This window comes from Dromaius novaehollandiae, chromosome 1 (genome assembly GCF_036370855.1).
Source record: "Dromaius novaehollandiae isolate bDroNov1 chromosome 1, bDroNov1.hap1, whole genome shotgun sequence".
Lineage (NCBI taxonomy): Eukaryota > Metazoa > Chordata > Aves > Casuariiformes > Dromaiidae > Dromaius > Dromaius novaehollandiae.
In genome coordinates, this window is record NC_088098.1 from 33,592,577 (window position 1) to 33,612,100 (window position 19,524).

At 42.5% G+C, this 19,524-nt stretch overlaps 1 protein-coding gene and 1 long non-coding RNA gene across 3 annotated transcripts; one reads left to right on the forward strand and one right to left on the reverse strand.

Moving 5' to 3' along the window:
• Positions 1 to 6,519: 6,519 nt before the first annotated feature.
• On the reverse strand, positions 6,520 to 12,819 carry AVPR1A (arginine vasopressin receptor 1A). Of its 2 annotated transcripts, none has more exons than XM_026092415.2 (2): positions 11,656 to 12,808; positions 6,520 to 9,939 (listed from the first exon to the last, which is right to left on the reverse strand). In XM_026092415.2, the coding sequence occupies exons 1-2, from the start codon at positions 12,653 to 12,655 to the stop codon at positions 9,656 to 9,658; spliced, it is 1,284 nt and encodes a 427-aa protein (XP_025948200.2). In that variant the 5' UTR covers positions 12,656 to 12,808; the 3' UTR covers positions 6,520 to 9,655. The 2 variants fall into 2 exon arrangements, with proteins under 2 accessions (XP_025948200.2, XP_064364538.1); XM_064508468.1 differs by having other exon boundaries at positions 9,745 to 9,939; positions 11,660 to 12,819.
• Positions 12,820 to 12,867: 48 nt separating this feature from the next.
• Positions 12,868 to 18,814, forward strand: LOC112978704 (uncharacterized). The gene is made up of 3 exons (XR_003257978.2): positions 12,868 to 13,214; positions 13,990 to 14,265; positions 15,590 to 18,814. It is a non-coding gene; the product is annotated as an uncharacterized LOC112978704 (long non-coding RNA).
• Positions 18,815 to 19,524: the final 710 nt, after the last annotated feature.

Below are 19,524 nucleotides of genomic sequence, written 5' to 3' on the forward strand. Positions count from 1 at the left end.
TGGAAATGTCATGATTAGAGATAGTAGAAAAGATTATAGACAAAATACGTGTAAATATATTGAATCACTTTTAGCCAGCCCTGCTTGTGAGAAATTGGTGGCAACATTGCAGGGCTGGGTCAAACACAGAGCTCTGAGGTGTGCTCATGTTGTGTTTTGAACCAACAAAGTTGTTATTCTCCAGTAAATACCAGACATAGAGAGGCAGGCCTATTACAGCTATAGTTCCCAGCTTCCGAAAAGAGACTGAAAAGAGTCTCAGCTATCACACAAGACAAAAAGGAAAAAAGAAACCCTTCACAGTGACCTAGTGATTTGCAGGTGGATCTGCTCAGGCAAGCATGGCTCCCATGCCCCACAGCCAGTCCCACCACCTTGGTATCCCCTGCCAATGCCGAAGCCAACACCTCTGCCTAGGCCACCAAGAAGGAGCCAAGAGCTCCGGCCTGGTGGCCCCTCTCATGTGGGGCTCCTTTGTAGCCTTGCCTTTAGAAGGGTTTAATAATTATACAGTTACTGATGGCATCAGATGATTGTATTCTCAAAGTCTTTATGATTGCGCTGTTTCTTAGGAAACCAGGACTTCACATACTATAGACAGCTGAGATACCAACATGCCATTCTTGCTTTCCTTATTATTGTTTTTTTCCCCACACAATATTACAAACAATTTTAGGCTGAAGTTTTTTCTTCGGTCCTAACTCTCTGCATAATAAGATTTATCTTTCTATATTGCTAAATGACTGACAGGGCTGTATTATCTGAGTATCTTGGAGAGTTCTGCCTAGTTAAAGATTATCTCCCAAATCCACCTTTAAGCACAAAGGAGATGAAGCCAGGTTCAGCATGCACAGAAGGGAGCATAGAGATAGATCAGATGCAGAGATCATTCCCTTTCTATGAGGCCATCGATGGCTTGTTGGTGGGAGAAGGTAAATTGATCTCTGAGTCCATTCTGGATTTGGCCTTTCCTGTGACATTATTAACAAAAGCACCTGGTCAGCAGAATTTTTGCAATGTGAACCAGCTTTTGTTAGCTACTGGGATAACATCATTGACTCTGCTTAAATTAGTATGATGCTGTTAGGTGGCAACATATTGCAGTTGCCTTGAAGTAAGGTAGCTGAACTGGTAACATGGAGGTGTCCTACAGATATCTGACAAAAAAATCAACTGCAGCTGTAGACAGGTAGCTACAGTGTAGGTGTGATGATCTCAGCTAGTTATCTAGGCTGCTGTTATAGTCACAAATAGCCTTCTGGTCAGAGGAGATAAGGACAACATTCATCTGGCCGAAAGTTGACGTCCTTCATAGGATGATTGCTTGGACTCCAAAGACTAGCTCTCTCTGCCTTGGCTACAAAAAAATCACACTTGCTCAGATGGACGCACCTGCACTGCAGGTACGTTCAGACAGATGAATTTGTGTCCCCAGTGCTCCCTACTGAAGCATTTGGGTTATAAATTTGGGAAGAAATGAGAATCTGTTATCTAGTTAAACTAAGCCTCCTACTGTGAGGTCTGTGAGCCAGAGGAGCAGGTGTTAACGATAAACCTTATCATGCTGAAAAAGTGAGTCAAGCTTGGATTTTTCATGGTGCTTTGGATTGTCTCATCTCCAGTACGGCATATTTAAAATACAGCTTATCAGTGAAATTGCTGTAATAGAAGCAAAAACCAAAAGTGAGAACAAAGGCAGAGCTCTGTGATCATTTTCCCAGCTTCCATTTAATAATATATTATTAACTGATAAGCTTCAAGTCTGGCAATTCAATAAAGAGTATCTGTAAACATGTATCAGCACTTTGGGTTCTTGAGTCCCTGAAAATCAGCTTCATGGTGATTCTGCGTTATCAGAGATACATAACCAAATCCCTGCTCATTTCTTTTGAAACAGATAAGCACACTTTGGTTTGGGAAATAAGATTATATAGAGAAACATACGTATTTTTTCCTTTTGTTTCTTATTTACTCTATATACATTTTATTGCCCTGACTGCCCTTACAGTTAAACTGTAAATTACTTGCAGTCCTGAAGATAACGGGACTCAAGAAGGACTGAAAACTACAATGTCCAAGAGTTTTACTGATCTGAAACCATAGCTCTTTCCTGCAAAGATTATTTTTTACACTAGTGATTTGTGTGGTGCTTGGAAGCCTTCCTTTGCTCCTATGGAAGCAACTGAAAGCACATCCCACATTTAGAAAATATTATGGTGGCTATTATATGATGTTTGCTCCTTGCTTAAACTAAGTGCATGGCAAATTACTCTGATGATTTGATTTCCTTCTTCCTGTGATCTCAACCAACGATAGGGTGAATCGTTATTAGCAGTTTCCTGTGCAGCACCTGGCATCTGCGGTATTTCAGAGGATGCCTTCGTCCATGGCTACCCCAGTTTTCACATGTGTACTGCATAAACTCTGCCTGCTTTATACCGATCCAGGGGAGAGCATTTGCTATTCAATTTGTTACTGCTTGCCACGGTTTTGTATAGTTAGTATCCTTATTTAGGGAAACATTTGAGCAGCTGGTAAGCAGGTTTCTCCTTTTGACCAAGCATGTTATAATATTAAATGTCTCTTATAATATTAAATGTCTCTTAATCTTTAGGACTCTTCTCCATCCGCTGCTCCTCACTTTTTTAATGTAGAGACTAAAAATCTTGTAAAATCAGCAGGAAGTTTGTTTCCTTCCAGTCTCAGGATTTTAGCATCTATCATGACCTTTGGCTTGACTTTATCAGCTCTATCCGAAAAAGGGAATCAAAAAAATTGCTGGTCACTCTGGTGGTGTCTTGCTTTTTCCTCCCAGAAAGCTCTGTGGCTGCCCACATTTCCCACAGGATGTGGTTGGCGTCCCAAGCTGCTGTCACACACCCATGGCAGGAGAAGGCCCCCGACCTCCTTGGGGCTCTCCTTCTGGATGGGTGGTAGCAATGACGTGCTGTGGTTAACCAAGGAGCTGGTGGTCTTGCACTGGGAGTGCAAGATTTGGGCTCTGAGCTCTTCTTTACTTACTAAGGTTCAGACCTGTACTATCTTTGCACTTTCCAAGAGAGTGTCCTGAAGAGTGGGCCTCCGTTTCAGGATGTAGGAAGGATGAAGGCTCATGGGGCCAGAGGAAGACAGAAGGATAAGGACCATATATATTGGCCCAGAGGGAAATAAAAAAATGAGGCATTTAACTCCAGGCTACAGCCTCTACCTGGGGGGCTAAAACCTTGCAACTCATATGCTGAATGCTTAACTTGAAGAGATCTGTGTCTTTTTTCAGTCATAGCCTTGTAGGTAGCCACAGCAGTGGAGATACTTACTAGCCTGAAAAGGAGCTGCATGTAGTCACAGCTCCAGGATGCAAGGGGCTCCTTTTCTAAACATATGAAAAATATTTCACAATTGCAAAATGGAAAACATCGTGATATTTTCAAATAATTGTAATAAAACATGCTTTATTTTCTCTCTGACCTCCTGGTTCACCTCTTTCTCAATATTCACTGTACTTTTTTTATTTTATAGGTTCCACTTTCCTCCATCCAAAAGGAGTTTAAAATGAAGGTGTATATGGTAGACAACTCCTATCTGTTGCATCTCCTATGGTCACTGTTGCCATTCTAGCTGCTGCCACTATTGCTGGGAACAGGAAAGGCCCTGCCAGGAGCAATTACAGGAGCAGGGGTGGAAGGGGCAGGAGCAGCCACTGTGCTGGTCTTTGGTTACCTATTCTTTACCTTCCAGAAAGGATTAGGATGGTCTTCATGCCCTGGAGAATCAAGTAGTTTGTAATGCCAGTTTTGTCATATTTTGCTTCAAAGGTGTAAAAAATCATGGGCCACCTGAAGTCTGCATTTCCAGTGTTTTGTTTAAATAAGAATATTGAACTCCTACGTAGCACTTCTTGTCCATGTATTATGTAAGAGTTTACAGAGGAAGATAAACATTGTTATCCTGAATTACAGGTGGATAACTCAGGCACCAGTGAATTAACTTGATCAGTATTAGACACATGGCCACTGTGGAGGTACAATTCAGATCTTCCAGTGTCCTGCCAGTGCCTGAACCTCTGGAAGAGCGAATAGTCAGTAGTGAATATGGATCAGCAATCACTGCCTGACTGTGTCTTCCAGCCTGGTTAGAGAGGACTGAGAAGAACAAACATAAAGGGTAACAGCGATGGCAGAGTGACTCCTGTGGCAAACTTATGTGCATATTATGGCGTTGTCCAGGATATTCATGCCCTGCAAGAGCAATGTTTTCTAGTGTGCTTCTATGACTTGGCTGTTATTTTCTTTCTGAGTTAGATTGAAAACTCCTTGGTTCAAGGGCCACAGCTTACTGTCTTTTGTTCACCACTGTACAAATAATAGATAATAGTAAGCCAGTGTTAGGAGCATAAGCCAAGCCTACAGCAGTATAAATCTCTGCTATCATGCAGTAGTAGGCAAAAAAAAAAAAAAAAAAAAAAAAAAAAAAAAGGAACTTAGGGCTTGGAATGATTCATATGTCAAATGGGACAACACAGAAGAAACATGTCATAATAAGTCATTAACAAGACAAAGTGGGATCCCAGTGGGATTCAGTTACACCAAAGCTATATTGTTTGATCAGTGGCAGAGGGAAACCTCATTAATCAGGTTAAGCAGGTCTCACTAGCCTACCACATTTGACCAGGAACAATAAAATGCTATAATCCTAAACATATAAAATACTGTCAGGGAAGGAGGATTGTGATTTCAATAGCACTTTGTCCTATAGCAAACTAGAAGCCCAATCAACTGAACAACAGACAATCATGAAATGGTGGCCCTTGTTGCTGCAATCGGAGCATTAAATCTTAATTCCTGCTTATGCAATTGTTAATAGTGTTAGCACCTTACTCAAGCGAATAATGAATCACAACTGTTCACAAATGTCCTTGGGAATGACTTCATTTGGCATGAAATGGAAGGGAAGTAAACCCTGAACTCTTTTATTTAGTTCATCAGTAAAAGGAAAAAGCCTGAATCAGTGAAGTGGCAGAAAATGTGCAAATGACCTTCCACTGACCCTGACAAACTTTCCTGAGAACCATCCTTCCCTTGCACAGCATGCGGAAAGTGCAACATCCCATCCTGCCCACCAAAAAAGATTGGAAATGGGCACTGTCTTTTCTCTGATTAGAAGAAACCAGCTATATCTGACGACATCTCAGTACCTGGAACTGCGGAGACTTGGCAGCCTCCTCACCTCACAGATGGAAGGAGAGCTTTGCACTCCTGATGCCTTCTCCAAGCCTTGCTTTTCAGAAATGGAGTAACCCAATGGACTGTGTCAGGAATTCAGCTAAAAATGTCCTTATTAAAACCTAAGGCTCATTAGCATGTAAACTGTTACTCCAAGCAAGTTTATACTAAGACATGGCAAATTACTGAGCAGTTGCACCAAAACAGTGATACGGTATTAATTATCGATCCAATGCTTATAGCAGGACTGGCCCTGGGAGAGGCAGACTCACGCTGGCTGACTCCAACAAAGTTCAGCAGGGACTAGGCATTATGGCTGTTTGCTTGCTTTTTATAGACTTGCACAAACCGTTCCATGTGACTTACATTACCCTTGGTAGCTGGCTGCCTTTTTCAAGACCAGCTGGACCAACTCCTACAGTGTGGGTGACTGCTATCTGAACCAGCTAGGGCTGCTCCTTGTAGACAGCTGTGATCTATCTCTGGGCCATGAAACCTACTCATTTATATACCCTGTAATTCCTCCACTCAGGTAGCAAGTGCTACATTTTGCAGTAAAGCATACTCTCCTAAAGAAAAACACAAAACACTATCTTGTAACAAGAATTAAAGCTCCAAATTGTTGTTTAAGCACACTACTTCCTTTCTGTCCCTCCGGCCTTCCAATAGCCTATACAGAAGGGAGTAAGATTGAAACTCATGCAGTTACTTTTAAGAACAAGACAATGTATTTAACTAGTCCTTTCCATAGATAGGGAACTTTAGGCTAGGACAGCTCTGTAAGAGCTTCCCAGTGCAGCAGGTAACTCCGTATTTCAGCTATAGCTCTACACTGAGGGCTGGGTTCACTTCCCAAGGTTGTGTCCCTGGTACCTGTCCCAGGGTGACACCCAGGTCTGCCCTTCCTTGTACCCTGATTTCCATATGCACAAACTGGAAAGGAGCATGAGCGCACTTCAACAAAGTCCTTAAATCTGGACAATTAGGAACTGGCCACATTTGCTGCAGACAAAAATCTTTGTCTTTGCAGGATCAGGCCCACAGGAACTTGTATCTTCTTGTACACTTTGGTCTTCATGTGGTAAAACAGAAAAAAAAAACCCTCCTTTTTTCTGAGCCAATAATTACCTACAAATTTTTAAAAAATGATTCAAAAGCTTTTTTAGACAGCTCATTTCTTACCTAAAAAATAAAACTGTCTTCTACATCATTGCACATATTCCACTTTTGCCATCTACTTATCTTTAAAATGCTGCAACTCTAGTATCACCAGTCCAAACAACAGAGTGCAAACTCATCAGTTCAATCGTATTTTGTATTAGAAGCTTGATACTCTTTTTGCCTGAAATTAACACAAAAATATCAAAATCACATCTATAGAACATGAAGAAGTGCTATGATACACGTATAACAATAATAGCAGTGGAGAGCAGAATCTACGTTTCTTCTCTGGTTGTGTGTCCTTCATGCACTGTGTGTAACACGAACACATTTTAGATTTGTTCACTCCTTAAAGCTTTTTTTGCAAATAGCTCAGCAAAATTAGAGAAGAAATATCACCTTTTGTAAAATATACGAAATCTCACCAAATATGTTTCAGGCTCTGCAAAATCTAGTCAAGAAAAAAAACCAAAATACGTTTCATCAAACAAATATACAGGTTTATTAGAGCAAGTTACCATGTTTTAAATGTGTACTTTTTTTCATAATTTCTTCTTTCTTTCTGTTTTCATTAGCATGCCCTCATGTTAAGCCAAAGCAACTGTTAAAAAAATGCATCTGTACAGAGGAGCAATTTAAAAAATACAGGATGTGTCTTCCAAGGTTACAATCACATGAAAAAACAAAGCTTAGTATTTACAAAATGTCTGGAATCCAAATACCGATAAATAGTTTTATCAAATTAATTACAAAACCTGTAGAATAGTTAAAGAAAACATTTACACTGATAATCTCCAAATGTAAGCCTAGATTTTGTAACGTACTTGGAAGAAACTGAAAGTTATAATTTTGAATCAGTTTATTTTTTATATACTGGTCATTATACAAATTAGTTTTATAATCAACATTATTCTACATCTGCCTTCTGTCTTCCTTGTTTGAATAAAAACTGTAATAGAAAAATAATTCAATTTAGCAAACCATCAGTATTTTTTAGTACAACTAGTTCCTTTTTTAATATATATTGTATGTACAAAGCAAGTAGTAACACAAAAATAAAACTAGACAAAGAATAGTGTACTTGAAACATTTGCAATTTAAGTAATTGTGAAGTACCTTCTTGCTAAATATATGCAATATATATAATATGCACAAATACACACACTCCCAACACCACTGCATGCATTTTTTGGACTAAAATACAACTTCAGGTTCACATACCTTCACCTAGAACTGGTGACAACTGTAGTCGTATTTGTCTACTAAAGGTGGTCAAAAAGATAGTCTGTTAAAAATAAGCCATTCCACCATGTCGTCCTTTGGGTTCTAGTGTTTCAGACAATATAAAAATAAAGTAGAATAGCTTGCTTGCCTGAAGAGCAGTAAACACTAAAAAGAAATGTAGGGAAAAGAGCTATAATTTTCTTTAGTGACAACAAAAGCTAAACTTTTTTTGAACTACACTGTTCCCTCTTCTTTGCCCAAAATAATTAATGATATGACTGAGAGCTTCAGGCTGGACATAGATGGGCTGGATATGGGCTTCTCTGGCATCTAGTTCTATTAATTTCTACTGCGATTATTGAGAGGGGAATGGGGACAGCTCCATCCTCCGTGAAAGGCGCAGTCACAGCCCCATTTATTTTTTACCTCAAGCAATTAGAAAAGCAATCTTGTTAGTCTGGTTTTGAGGAAGAAAAAAAAAAAGGAAACGTTGCTGAGGTCCCTCATTACAAACATAAGCATGCACATTATGCATCCATGCACATGTCCCACTCTGTTCTGGACAGCGAGCAAGAACTGCATCAGAAGTCTACATGCTGCCAGGAGAATGACGGGAGCATTTCAGGACCCAGGGAGCTCATGGAAATGGAGCAGACAGGCAGAACAGAGGGACAGCGGCATGCATACGTTCACTGAACTACATTCAGTCTTATTTTGCTTTCACTAGTCTCAATGCCATCCTTTCAAAAGAGATCATCTGGGCTTTAAAAACACAGCAAAATTAATTTGAGGAGCTTCAAAACCCAATCTCAAGGAAAAATCCAGTCTCCATGGAAGTACACGAATATTTAGGAGCAATAAGATCAGCATTTGACTTAGCATGCATTGTAGTGAAAACAAGCACACACTGAATGCTTTATGATTGCTAACTGTGCGGTGATGACTTTTCACTGCAGCATACCACCTCTTTTGAAGCCCACATTGTCATGATCTGCCAAAAATAAATAAATAACATTGTCAGTTCTTACATGTTCCCAGGAAAGTTGTAAGATTGATTCCCAAATTTGTCTTGGAATATACTGATTCTACAGCTGTTACCAAACAGCAACATTCTCCTGAATTTATAGGGCTATTATTTAAGACCAAATGTGGCTTGGTCCTAGCTATCTTAGTGAAGAAAAAGAAAAAATACAATTCCTACCAATAAAGCAAGTGGTTCTGGCAGTCACAATCAGTTTTCATTATGTATTTGTTTGTAACAGTGCTGGGCTAGTCATGACTTACCATGCTACCTTATCAATATATTTTAAAAAATGAATTAAAACATTCAAAGCAGGTGAAACAATACAAAAAAGTGCTGTAAAACTTCCATCAACATGAAGGGAAGAAGGAATGTCACCCTAGAAATCAAACCCCATAATCTATATACAGACATTGACAGCAGTGATGGATTTGCCTTCATATGAGCTGTTGTTAGACAATTAAAAGTAATCTGAAAAGATAAAGCAATATGATCAATTAAATTCCAGACAACTCAGAGCCTATCTAACCACGTACCTTATCTGCTCAGACTGGAATTCCTTCCAGCTCTTTTCTCTTTAAGATCAAACTGTGATCTTATTTGTATCATCTTCTTTCCCTGAGACTTCAGTGGTCAATCATGAGAAATTTTAGGCATTAACACTAGAGAGCGGAGTTACCTCAACATACACCAGCTCCACTATTTTTACTGCTTTGAACAACAAGCAATGTGCTCATTATTTTATAAACATAAAACAAAATGAAAAATACATTCTATTTAGAAAAATAATTGTTTTATTGTTGTCACTCCTTCCTGATCAGTTGCCCAAGTCCCATATACCTTTCATAAAATAATTTACACACTGCAGAGTATCTTATTTAGCAATACGGTACATTTCATTTTATGGTCGTCTAAGTAATTCCTTGTTACCAAGGGACTGTGCCTCTGACCAACTTAAAGTGCTATGCCATAATCTTCCTAAGTGCTGCTACTGGACTCCAACACCTGCCTGCTCCGGGTGCCTGTCTCAAGTTGGAATGGGGATGAAGCTGGTAGATTTTGAGTGTGGCAATTCTCTCCAGGTGTTCAAGCTATGGGTTGGGCTTCTGTTGTTGGTAAAAGAAGTCTGTCGTCTACTGTTGCTGTTAGAATCTTCTTTATTCAACGTTTGCTTTATTTTTTGACAGCAAGGGAAGCTCTGTATGCAGTCTTGCAGGAGATGCCCACTAAAGAACATGTAGATCCATGGGTTACAACAACTATTCAGACTGGCCAATAGCGCAGTGACTGTAGTTGCAGTATTTTCAGAATCTGTAGAGGGGGAAGAAAAGCAGTTTAACCCTCAATAGAACATTCTCAGTATTCAGTCAATTGCTTCATTAACCATTTGATTTTTTTTTCAGTTGCTGAATAATTCTATTTTTTTAAGTTATTGATTTGGGCATTGACATTTAAAATGAATAGTAAGGACATAATCAGAAAAGTCCTCAATTACATAAAGCTGCCGCTGAAATTAATAGGAATTTGTCTGAATAGAATACAAAAACCTGTGGCAGAGGAAGTTACGGGACAATCCAGTACCTTGTGAAGGCACAAAATCACTTTTTTATCACAAAGTGATAGTCCCATTTCCACTGATGTTTATCCACGTGTTGAAAAGTCTGTGCTTTAAATACTGAACAGTTTTTATCCAGACTTTTGCTTTAGAAATTGTTTACACTGGGAGGCAATGGCAAAATGCCCACTGATTTCAATAAGAACAGAACCTTGCTGTATACATTTTTGTGTTGAAAAATGTTGAAGAGTGCTCAAATCACTATCTTTTGAATCAAATCCATATTGCAGAGATTGAACAAATTTTACCTAAAGAAGAAATGGAAATTAGTACTATGTCATAGTGCAGTTGTGGTCTTCTACATTCACTAGTTAAACTATGAAATACTCTAAGCATTTATTTAGTCTTATCAATTATAAGTGACTTATAAATGTTGCTGATCCACAAAGGTATAATTGCTGTGTTTTGCAGTTCCGTAAGATTTAAATAATGTCTTCAAGCAAACCTACCAAATGCCCATCTTTCCAAATAGGTTTTGACTTCTTTTTAACACTTCTGAAGTAAAAGACATTTTATCTACTGTAAGCCTTTATTTCTCTGTATATGCCTGCATTCTGGGCTTGACTTTAGTCCCATATTATGGGCAATTGATGCTCTCACTCCAGTAAATGATAATCCAGGGATATTAAAAAAATAACAAGAAATTGTGACTTCGAGCATTTTGGTTTGCATCTTTTCCATTATGAGGAAACATGGTGTATGTTAGGATGTTGCCTGTCATTCCCCATGCAATAACTTTAAACTCACTAACTATTTCCAGCCAAATTTAACAGAGGGGCAGCTATCTCGAAGATATTTCATTCCCAGCGTTTCGTGAGAAGTGCTGGCTGACGAAAGGAGACATACTCAGAGGTGACTGCCCTACTGAGAGGAAGGGTTCAGGGTGTACTCAGCCACATTACCGGACAGCAGAGAATCCACACGCAAGACATTTACAGGACAGCAGACTTAGTAAATGCCACTCCTCACATAATTACTCGTGACATATATGCATATATGCTTGATAATAACAGAAAACGTTTCAAGGATTTTATTTGTCTCAAAAAAATGTCAAAGTGAACTAACTCACTTTATGTGTAGTAACAAAAAAAAAGAGAGCATATGCATGTCAGCAGCTTCAACTGGAAGGAAATATTGATCATTCGAATTCACACAGCAAACAGTTTAGCCAAAATGAGTTGGTTTTACCCTGAGTTGGGCAGCTGCTGTCTGGAGCAGCCGCAGCTCGGGCAGCAGTGCTGCCGCTGGGGCCACCTGCATCTCTCCGAGGACGTTTCCTCGGCTGCGGGGCGAAAGCCGAAACTCCACATACCCCACGGGACCCAGTGCGGTGAAGTGAAAGATTCTGGGCTCTGCCCCGGCCCCAAGTGTCCCACAGCTGCAGGGGGCCCCCACTGTGCCCCGGCACCTACCGACCCAGGGGAAGTGCTGGTCCCAGACTGACCACATCTGGATGGTGAAGAAGGGTGCCCAGCACACAACGTACGCCGAGACGATGACGAAGGTCATCTTGACGGTGCGGATTTTGGCGCGGGAGATGGTCTTGACACTGCTGACGCAGGGGGCGAGCAGCAGCCCCTGGCACGGGCCTCTGCCTGTTGCCCGCCGCCCGCCCGCCGACACCAGGCCCTCGCCTGGGCGTGTCTTGCCGCGGACGTTGCGCCAGATGTGGTAGCAGATGAAGCCGTAGCAGGTGGTGAGGATGAGCACGGGTGCCACGAAGATGCCGCCGGTGATCCAGGTGACATAGGCGCGGGGCCCCCAGGGCATGATGAAGTTTGCCCAGCAGTCGTAGACCTGCGAGCCGCGCTCCACCTCACTGAGGGAGAAGATGAAGTACTGTGGGGTGCTGAGCAGCAGGCTCAGCGCCCAGGCCGCCGCGATCATGCCGTAGGAGCGCTTGGTGGGCTGCTGCAGCGTCTTCAGCGGGTGGCACACGGCGATGTAGCGGTCGGCCGTCATGGCCACCAGCATGTAGGCCGAGGCGAACATGCCGAAGACCTGCAGGTGCTTCACCACGCGGCACAGCCCGTCGGGGCCGTGGAAGCGGTGCGTCACCTCCCAGCACAGCTGCGGCAGCACCTGGAAGAAGGCCACCACCAGGTCGGCCAGGCTGAGGTGGCGGATGAAGAGGTGCATGCGGGACGCCTTGCGCGGCGTGCGCCGCAGCGCCAGCAGCACGCTGCCGTTGCCCAGCACCGCCACGGCGAAGGTGACGGCCAGCACGGCGATCTCCAGCTTCGCCAGCTCCTCGTCCCGCCCGAAGGGGTCCCAGCCGCCCAGGCTGCCGTTGGGCGAGCCCGACCAGGCCTCGGGGCTGGGGCTGCTGCCGCCCTCCGCCGGCCGCCCCTGGCTGCTGTTCCAGGGCGCGGGCGCCACCCGCGGGGGGCCGGCGCCGCGGGCGAGGCGCATGGGGGCGCTGCGCGGCGGGCCCGGCCCTCGCACGCCCGCTCGCCGCCGCCTGCGCGCCCCGGCAGCGCGCAGCCCCGCGCCGGCCGCCTTTATGCGCCCGCGGGAGGCGAGGCGGGAGCTCCGCTGCCGGCGGCCGCCCCGCGCCTGACGCCAGTCCCCTCCTTCGCCTCGGGCGCGCCCGCCTCGCCCCCGCGCCGCCTCCCCGCGGGAGGGGCTCGCCCCGCCGCCACCGCCGCCACCGCCGCGCCCGCAGCCCCGGGGACTTGCCCGGCGCGGCCGGCGGCCGTTGCGGCCGGCGGTTGCGGGCGGGCCGCCGCGCCGGGCTGAGGGAGCGGGCGGCCCCTCGGGCAAGGCTGCGCCGCCGTCCAGCCGCGGCGGGCGGGCAGCGCGGCGGAGGTGGCCTCCCGGGGCGGAAAGGTGTGCCGGGAGGGCTCCTCGCCGTGCTGCGAGGGCTTGCTGCTGCCGCGGCGCCCGCGGAGGGGATGAAGTACGCGGCGTGAACGGTTGGTCGTCCTGACCGTTATGCGCTCGGCGTTCCGAGCTGAAAGTATCCGTCCGGGTGAGGTTTCGTGCAAACTCCGGCGGGGGGGAGTTGTTTGGGAGAAAGCGATAAAAAGCAGGCAGCACTTTAAAAGTTTAACTGAGAATGCTAAATACTCTCTTAAGAGCACAGGGTGGGCAGTTTTGTCCACAGGCGGAGACTGCAATGCCCCCGAGCCCTCTTCTGCCCCAGACTGATAAAGGCACTGGTCAATAAAAAGTGCTGGGTTGCTCTGAGGGGAATCCCGTGTGGTCTGGGGGCAAGTTCCCACAGCCGTGCTGGAGCAAACCCCAGCAGAGCCCACGGCTGGAAGAGCTAGCGTGGAGCTTGAAAGCAGTCCTCTAAACCCGCAGTTTTCAGTGGTGTCAGGATTTCATCTAGGACAGTAAAAGTCATCTAGACATTAGCATATAGGTGTAAAACTGATGTTTCTGCAAGTACAATTGAAATCCCTTCGTTTCTTAGAGCTGTCGTAGCGGTGTGTCAGTTAAACCTCTGTTTTAAACATGCTTGAGCTCAAGAATTCTCCTTCTCTCAGAGCAAAGTTGGTGCAAATTCTGGCCCCACTGCAATGAGAGTGGGTTTAGACCCGGGTGTCGCTGGGACCTGAGTTCGATCCTTAGTTTAGAAACTGTTTCCTTCAGTCACCCCAAAAGCACACAAGACTAAAGCTGAAAAAAGTATTGCATATTGCTCCTACTTTGTTTTAAATAAAAGTGTCTGGCTCTGCTCAGTTGTGATTGCAATAAAATTTAATTGCAATAAAGATGTTGTTTTTTCACTGTTCTTACAGAGAGGAGGAGAAGGGAGGAAGAGTTAATTAATGTCTTTCATTACAAAGATGTTTCCAAAAGTTTTGTTTCCAGAAGAGTCTTCCAGCTTGAAATGCAAACAGATGATATGTTTCTGAACATGCTAGAACTGTGCTAGACTTCATCCCAGGCTTTTGCCTTTTGGGGGCTTGTTAACCTCTGAGAGGGTATGTACTGCCACGCCAGCCTGTCTCTACCGTTCCTTCCCTTGGGGTCAAGGACAGTACTCTAGGAGGACATCTGCTCCACCGCTGCAGGTAATTGTTATGTATGTCCGTAAAAAAAGCTGCAAAAAGCTAAGGAATACAGACAAAAACGTGGCTCTCTTAAGTTTCTAGTAAACTTACTTCTTAAAAGATGCTGGGGTTCCAAAGCCTGCTTTTTTTGAACAGTTTAGTGTGTTATTCACAGCATGGTGCATATTCCATGTTCTATTGTGAACATTACTGAAAGTATTGGTAAGAATTCTATTTGAAACTTTATGGAAAATACCTTTTAAGGTTTCAGATTGAAAACTGAGTCAAACTTACAGTCACAATGCACACACAGCATCCCAGCTTCTCAAAAACAGATCCATGGCATTACCTCAGCTATTCTTTCTATTAGAGCTAGGAAGCAGTACCAACCACAAAACATTAACGTATGTGCTCAGAGGTTTGAGGTCAAATACAGAGGGAGGCCAAAACCATGTATTGCAAATCTCACACAAGGACCCTTCACACCCAAAGTGTAATACCTTGCTGTTAGATGAATTCTAGGATAGTTCTTCCTTGCCTGTGTCTCCGATGTGCTTTACAGGGGCCAACCGCTGCATACAGGAATGCTGTTACTCAGGGAACTGGCCTAAACCCCCAGCCATGCAAACCATGTAGGTATCGTAAAGCTCTATGCACTACTAGGCATGCCAGTCCAGTAACAGAAGAGGTGTACACTTCAGGTATGACAAAGACAGGTTTACAGCAGCCTGGCAGCAAGATAAGGGTGGCTGTGCTATTTTAGACTTCTGAGTTTGTCAAGCCCACAGCTTCTCAGATAGACCCTTCTCAACTTATACTCAGTTACTCTGAATAGTGTTCGTAAGAGTGTCAGAGCAAAGGGCTGGAAACTTGCCTCACTTTCATTGCAGATGGCAGCACCAAGTGATTATGCACAACATTAAGCCTGAAACTCATGCTGATTTTTGCCGCATTGTCCTCTGTCAGACAGTAGTAAGTTAGGACTAGTCTTTGTCCCTATTTGTGTGGCCCAAAATTAGTCAATAATGATATTTTTAGAGACATGTAAAGTAGCTTAGTGATCTTAAAAATATATCTAACCAGCTATTGCAATTTTTTTTTCCAGTAGATCAGGTAATCCACTGGAAGGTTTTATTTGTATCTAGTATCACAAAAACATCCTCCTGCTCGAGATATTTAGTAAATTCAGAGCTCTTGAGGTTTTTTTCCCAATTAGTTTAGTCAGGATCTAGACTGGTCTTACTTAGTTAATTCTAGCAGTACCAATGTGTAGATAAGGGAAACCTCGAATAAAATGCTGATGTTCAAATTAATTAAGAAATCAGTATAGCTTTCTGTTTTCCAGATAGGTGCCCTTTAACAAGCTGAAGAGAAGTAATGCTCTCCTATCTGATCAGACATGGAAAGGGTTCCTGCGGTATCAAGAGCAACGTGGGAAAAAGCAGTTAAAGAAAAGTTGTAGAATGGACCTCCAAACAGGAAAATTGTCAATGTTAAGACTGCTAGAGAAAATTAACATCTTAGCCCTGTGATTCATCTGGTGCTCAGCTTGAAACTGAAGTCTGGGAAAAGAAAATTGAGGTTGCTATTACAAGAGATCTTTGTTTATTCTCTGTAGGCATGCAGCTTTCTATAAAAATGTCTAAAGATGACTCTACTGGCATACACGTTTCTATAAAAATGCTCAAAGGTTGCCAAATATCTTTTTATATGTTGAATTCATTGATGATTGAATGGCTGATATAAAATGCACAAAAATCTAAATGGAACCTGAGCTGGTTTGTTGCTAAATGCAATTATTTCTGTTTATACAGTGTTGTTGTGGTGGTGATTTTTTTTTCTTTTTGCCTTTAGACAGTCTTATTCTCCTCTTTCATGCCTAACAAATTGCCTTGAGCTAGCTAAAGTTTCAGGATCTTTAATCCTTGGAAATTGATGGTGATTTGTATTTTTAAGCTATCTTTTCACCAATAAGTGGTTTTTTTTCAGCATAATCTTTTTTTTTCCAGGAAAACTAACAGTTTTGTATTTACTCATAGTCAAGACATAACTGTCTGCCAGATTTTGTAAAGGGTTGCTCAATACATTAGAGTTGTAAAAAAGCAATATAAGCAAAAAAGGAGGTCAAGCTTCTCTACCAAATAAACTCCCATGCAGGATCAGGGTTAAAGCAGAAGCACTGCAAAAAGAAAGTCTGTTTGTTTGTACGGACTCGAAAATCTTGTTAAAAAGCATGTAAACCATCTACATAGATACAAGCAGCTGTCTGCTGCAATGTGTCCATGTTCAAAGTATCTGTACAGCTCCTTTACATACACACTGTTTAATAACTAAAATTCAGACTGATAGCCCTTCACAGCATTAGAGCCACAAAACTTAGACACTGCAGAACTCAACCTTTAATATTGCAGTTATTGGAACTGAATATACGGAGAAAGCCCGTGTGCTGCGAGAGGGACCAGTGAAAGTCGGGGAACAGCAGGGTTGCAAGCAGACGCCTTGTCCACTCAATATCCACAGCAAGGAAATCTCTCCTGAAGGCACACAGGACATGTGCGTTAAACTGCAGAGATGGGGGCTGTCCTAGGTTTCTGCAGAGAAACTGCAGTATGAAAAAGCAAGCTGCCTACTGGCTTAGGTGCCTCTGAGATTAGGTGGCTTCTCAGCAGGAGCTGCTGGATGGCTTTGGACATTTGGGACTTAAAGCAGCCTTAGGAAAAAAATGCCGTGTATACAACCTCTATTGACCCAGCTTTCTGGTTACCAGAACAAAACCAAGTGGAGACTCACCTCCAAAGCACCTTCAAAACAGAAGAGCAGTCTGAATTCAGGGTACTGAAAAGTTTCTTGGTAAACAATACAGAATACAGCACTGAGAATCAAGTAAGATTCCTGACAAGCTCCTGCTCTGGAAAACACAGAATTAAGAAACCCACCTCAGACAGGCCTTCAAACAACTGAATACTGAATGGTCAGCCCTCAAGATACAGTTTGCAAACTGCAGTTCCTTTGCTGAAAATGTCTAAAAGTGCCTAGGAAACAAAACCTTAAGATTACGTACAAATTTCTTTTTTGCTTATTAACTGAAACCACATACAGATTCAGATTCTACTAGTTTTACATGGTCAAAATTGTGCCTGACTGTCCCTGTCATACTGTTTTTCTCTTTTTCCATAATGAAGCGCAACCTCTACAGCTAAGCTATCGCTAGAAGCAGCAGCGAGTTGCCCTCTCTTTGCCTCCTCTGTCACGGTCTTGCTGACCTGGCTGATAGCAATCAGGATCTTCGGGAGTCAGAGAGTTCAAGCATTGCCTTGCAGAAATGTTAATATAGTAGCTTCCCAGCCTGTCCGGATTTCTACGGCAGCGAAGGAAATGCTCATTTTGATGCCCAGTGGGCTACTGCATGTTTATAACCAGGTGGAAGGAATGTGCCAAGAAATCACAGTGCAAGGTCTTGCCTTTCCCCATCGTGTCGCGTTGTTCAGGCCTTCAGCGTGCCCAAGGCACAACAGATTCTACCTGGGACACAGCCTCAGCGAGAAATGCCTCATTTAATCTGAAGGATTAAAATCACAGGGGCATAAATCCACTGACTCATTTGATGTTGTCATTGACAGAAAAGGAAAAATGAAAATGGAGCTTGATTTCCTGATGCTGCCTAAAAATCTACCCTGTAAAATGGTATAATCTGAATCTTTCTAAACCTGAAAGAGAATAAATATATATTTTGTACTTTTACGGATACTACATTAGTGTTTTTGCTTTAAGCACAAAATCAGTAGTTTTATCTCTCAGTTCTCTTATTTCAGAGAAGTTAAAGATGCTCACTGATGTTCTTTCATATGCCTTGAGTCAGTTTTTAAATTACTTCTATCGAGAGTTTTGTAAAAACATACACTTCAGATCCCCAGCAGGTCTGATTACTTCTGTCTGTAACCTAGTGTTTATATCACTGTGTTAACGCCTATGTTATGCTTCCTTATGACTTTTACAAATTTGAATTCATCTAGGTGCTGTTTAATAATGTTTTTTTGTGTTCTCTCTTGGTTAGCATACACTAAGCCAAACTAAAGGAAAATATTTTACAGAGTTTTAGTGAGAAGAGTAACCACTAAAAATGCAGTGAAATGAATGCTCAGAGTTAATACAGTTTCTTCTTAGAAAACAGTTGACATAGTCAATGTTACAAAAAATAAGTGCTAGTGAAAATTATTTTTAGGCATTTAAAGTAGTAAGAAGGAATATGGGCAACCTATACACAACAGATAATTTTTCGGAAGGATTTAACTGCAGCTATCAATGACACTGTCAACTGATTCTAAGAAATGGTCCAAAATATTTGCGTAAAAGCTAATCATTGTACAAAATTGCCATATTTATCATGGAACTATGCGAAGAATTGACGGTTTACTGCATTTGACAGTATGCTGGTAGAGTGTTACTGCTTCATAATTCTAATTGAAAGACAGAGCCACTTAACATTTATGGAATAAATGGAATAATGCTTCTAATTATGACAAACCATATTTTAGTAGCTATCTTTAGGAAACATTCTGTAAAGAATCATTTTAAAATTAAGTGTTCTTGAAACTTGTTTGTGTCAGTATTATTGTGGTGATTATTTTGAAGAGTTTGCCCTATGGGATATTGGTGATCACCGTACAATACTAATGTGCTGATGTAAAGAAAACACCACGCAAATAATTTGTATGAAAGTATTGTGACAGCTGCATTCTGACAGGCTTGGTAGTTCAGGGTGCTAATATCACATTCATTTTATCACAGCGTTACTGAGAAATATCCAGTCTTTTTAAGACAGCTGAAGAGGTCCCAATGCCATTAAGTCTCATGAATGCTTGTGGGAAATTCATTATTCCAGTTGCTACAGGACTGTTTACGGTCCTCTACAGTCTAAAGCACAATCCTCTCTGGAATAGAGCTACTTAGAAATGCCTTGGTCAAAATGCTTTTTTGTTAGAATACCATTTTGTGAAAACTGCAGTTTTTCATTACAGCCTGTATAGTGGTTTTGGGAGGAACCTTTTCTTCATTCCAGCTTGTATTGCTGGTCAACATTTCAAAGCAGGAGGGAGGGAGAGGGAAGGAGGCACTGATCTTCCCCAAGGGTAATTCTTGATTACGTCCAGATTGTAGGCTGGAATTTTCTGAAACTGCTTTATTGGTGTGGGGCTTTGCATCTCTGACAGAGGAAACCTCTAGGGAAAAACAAGATGCACAGTCCAACAGGGTCAGCAGAGCTCTCACTTGATGTTATCC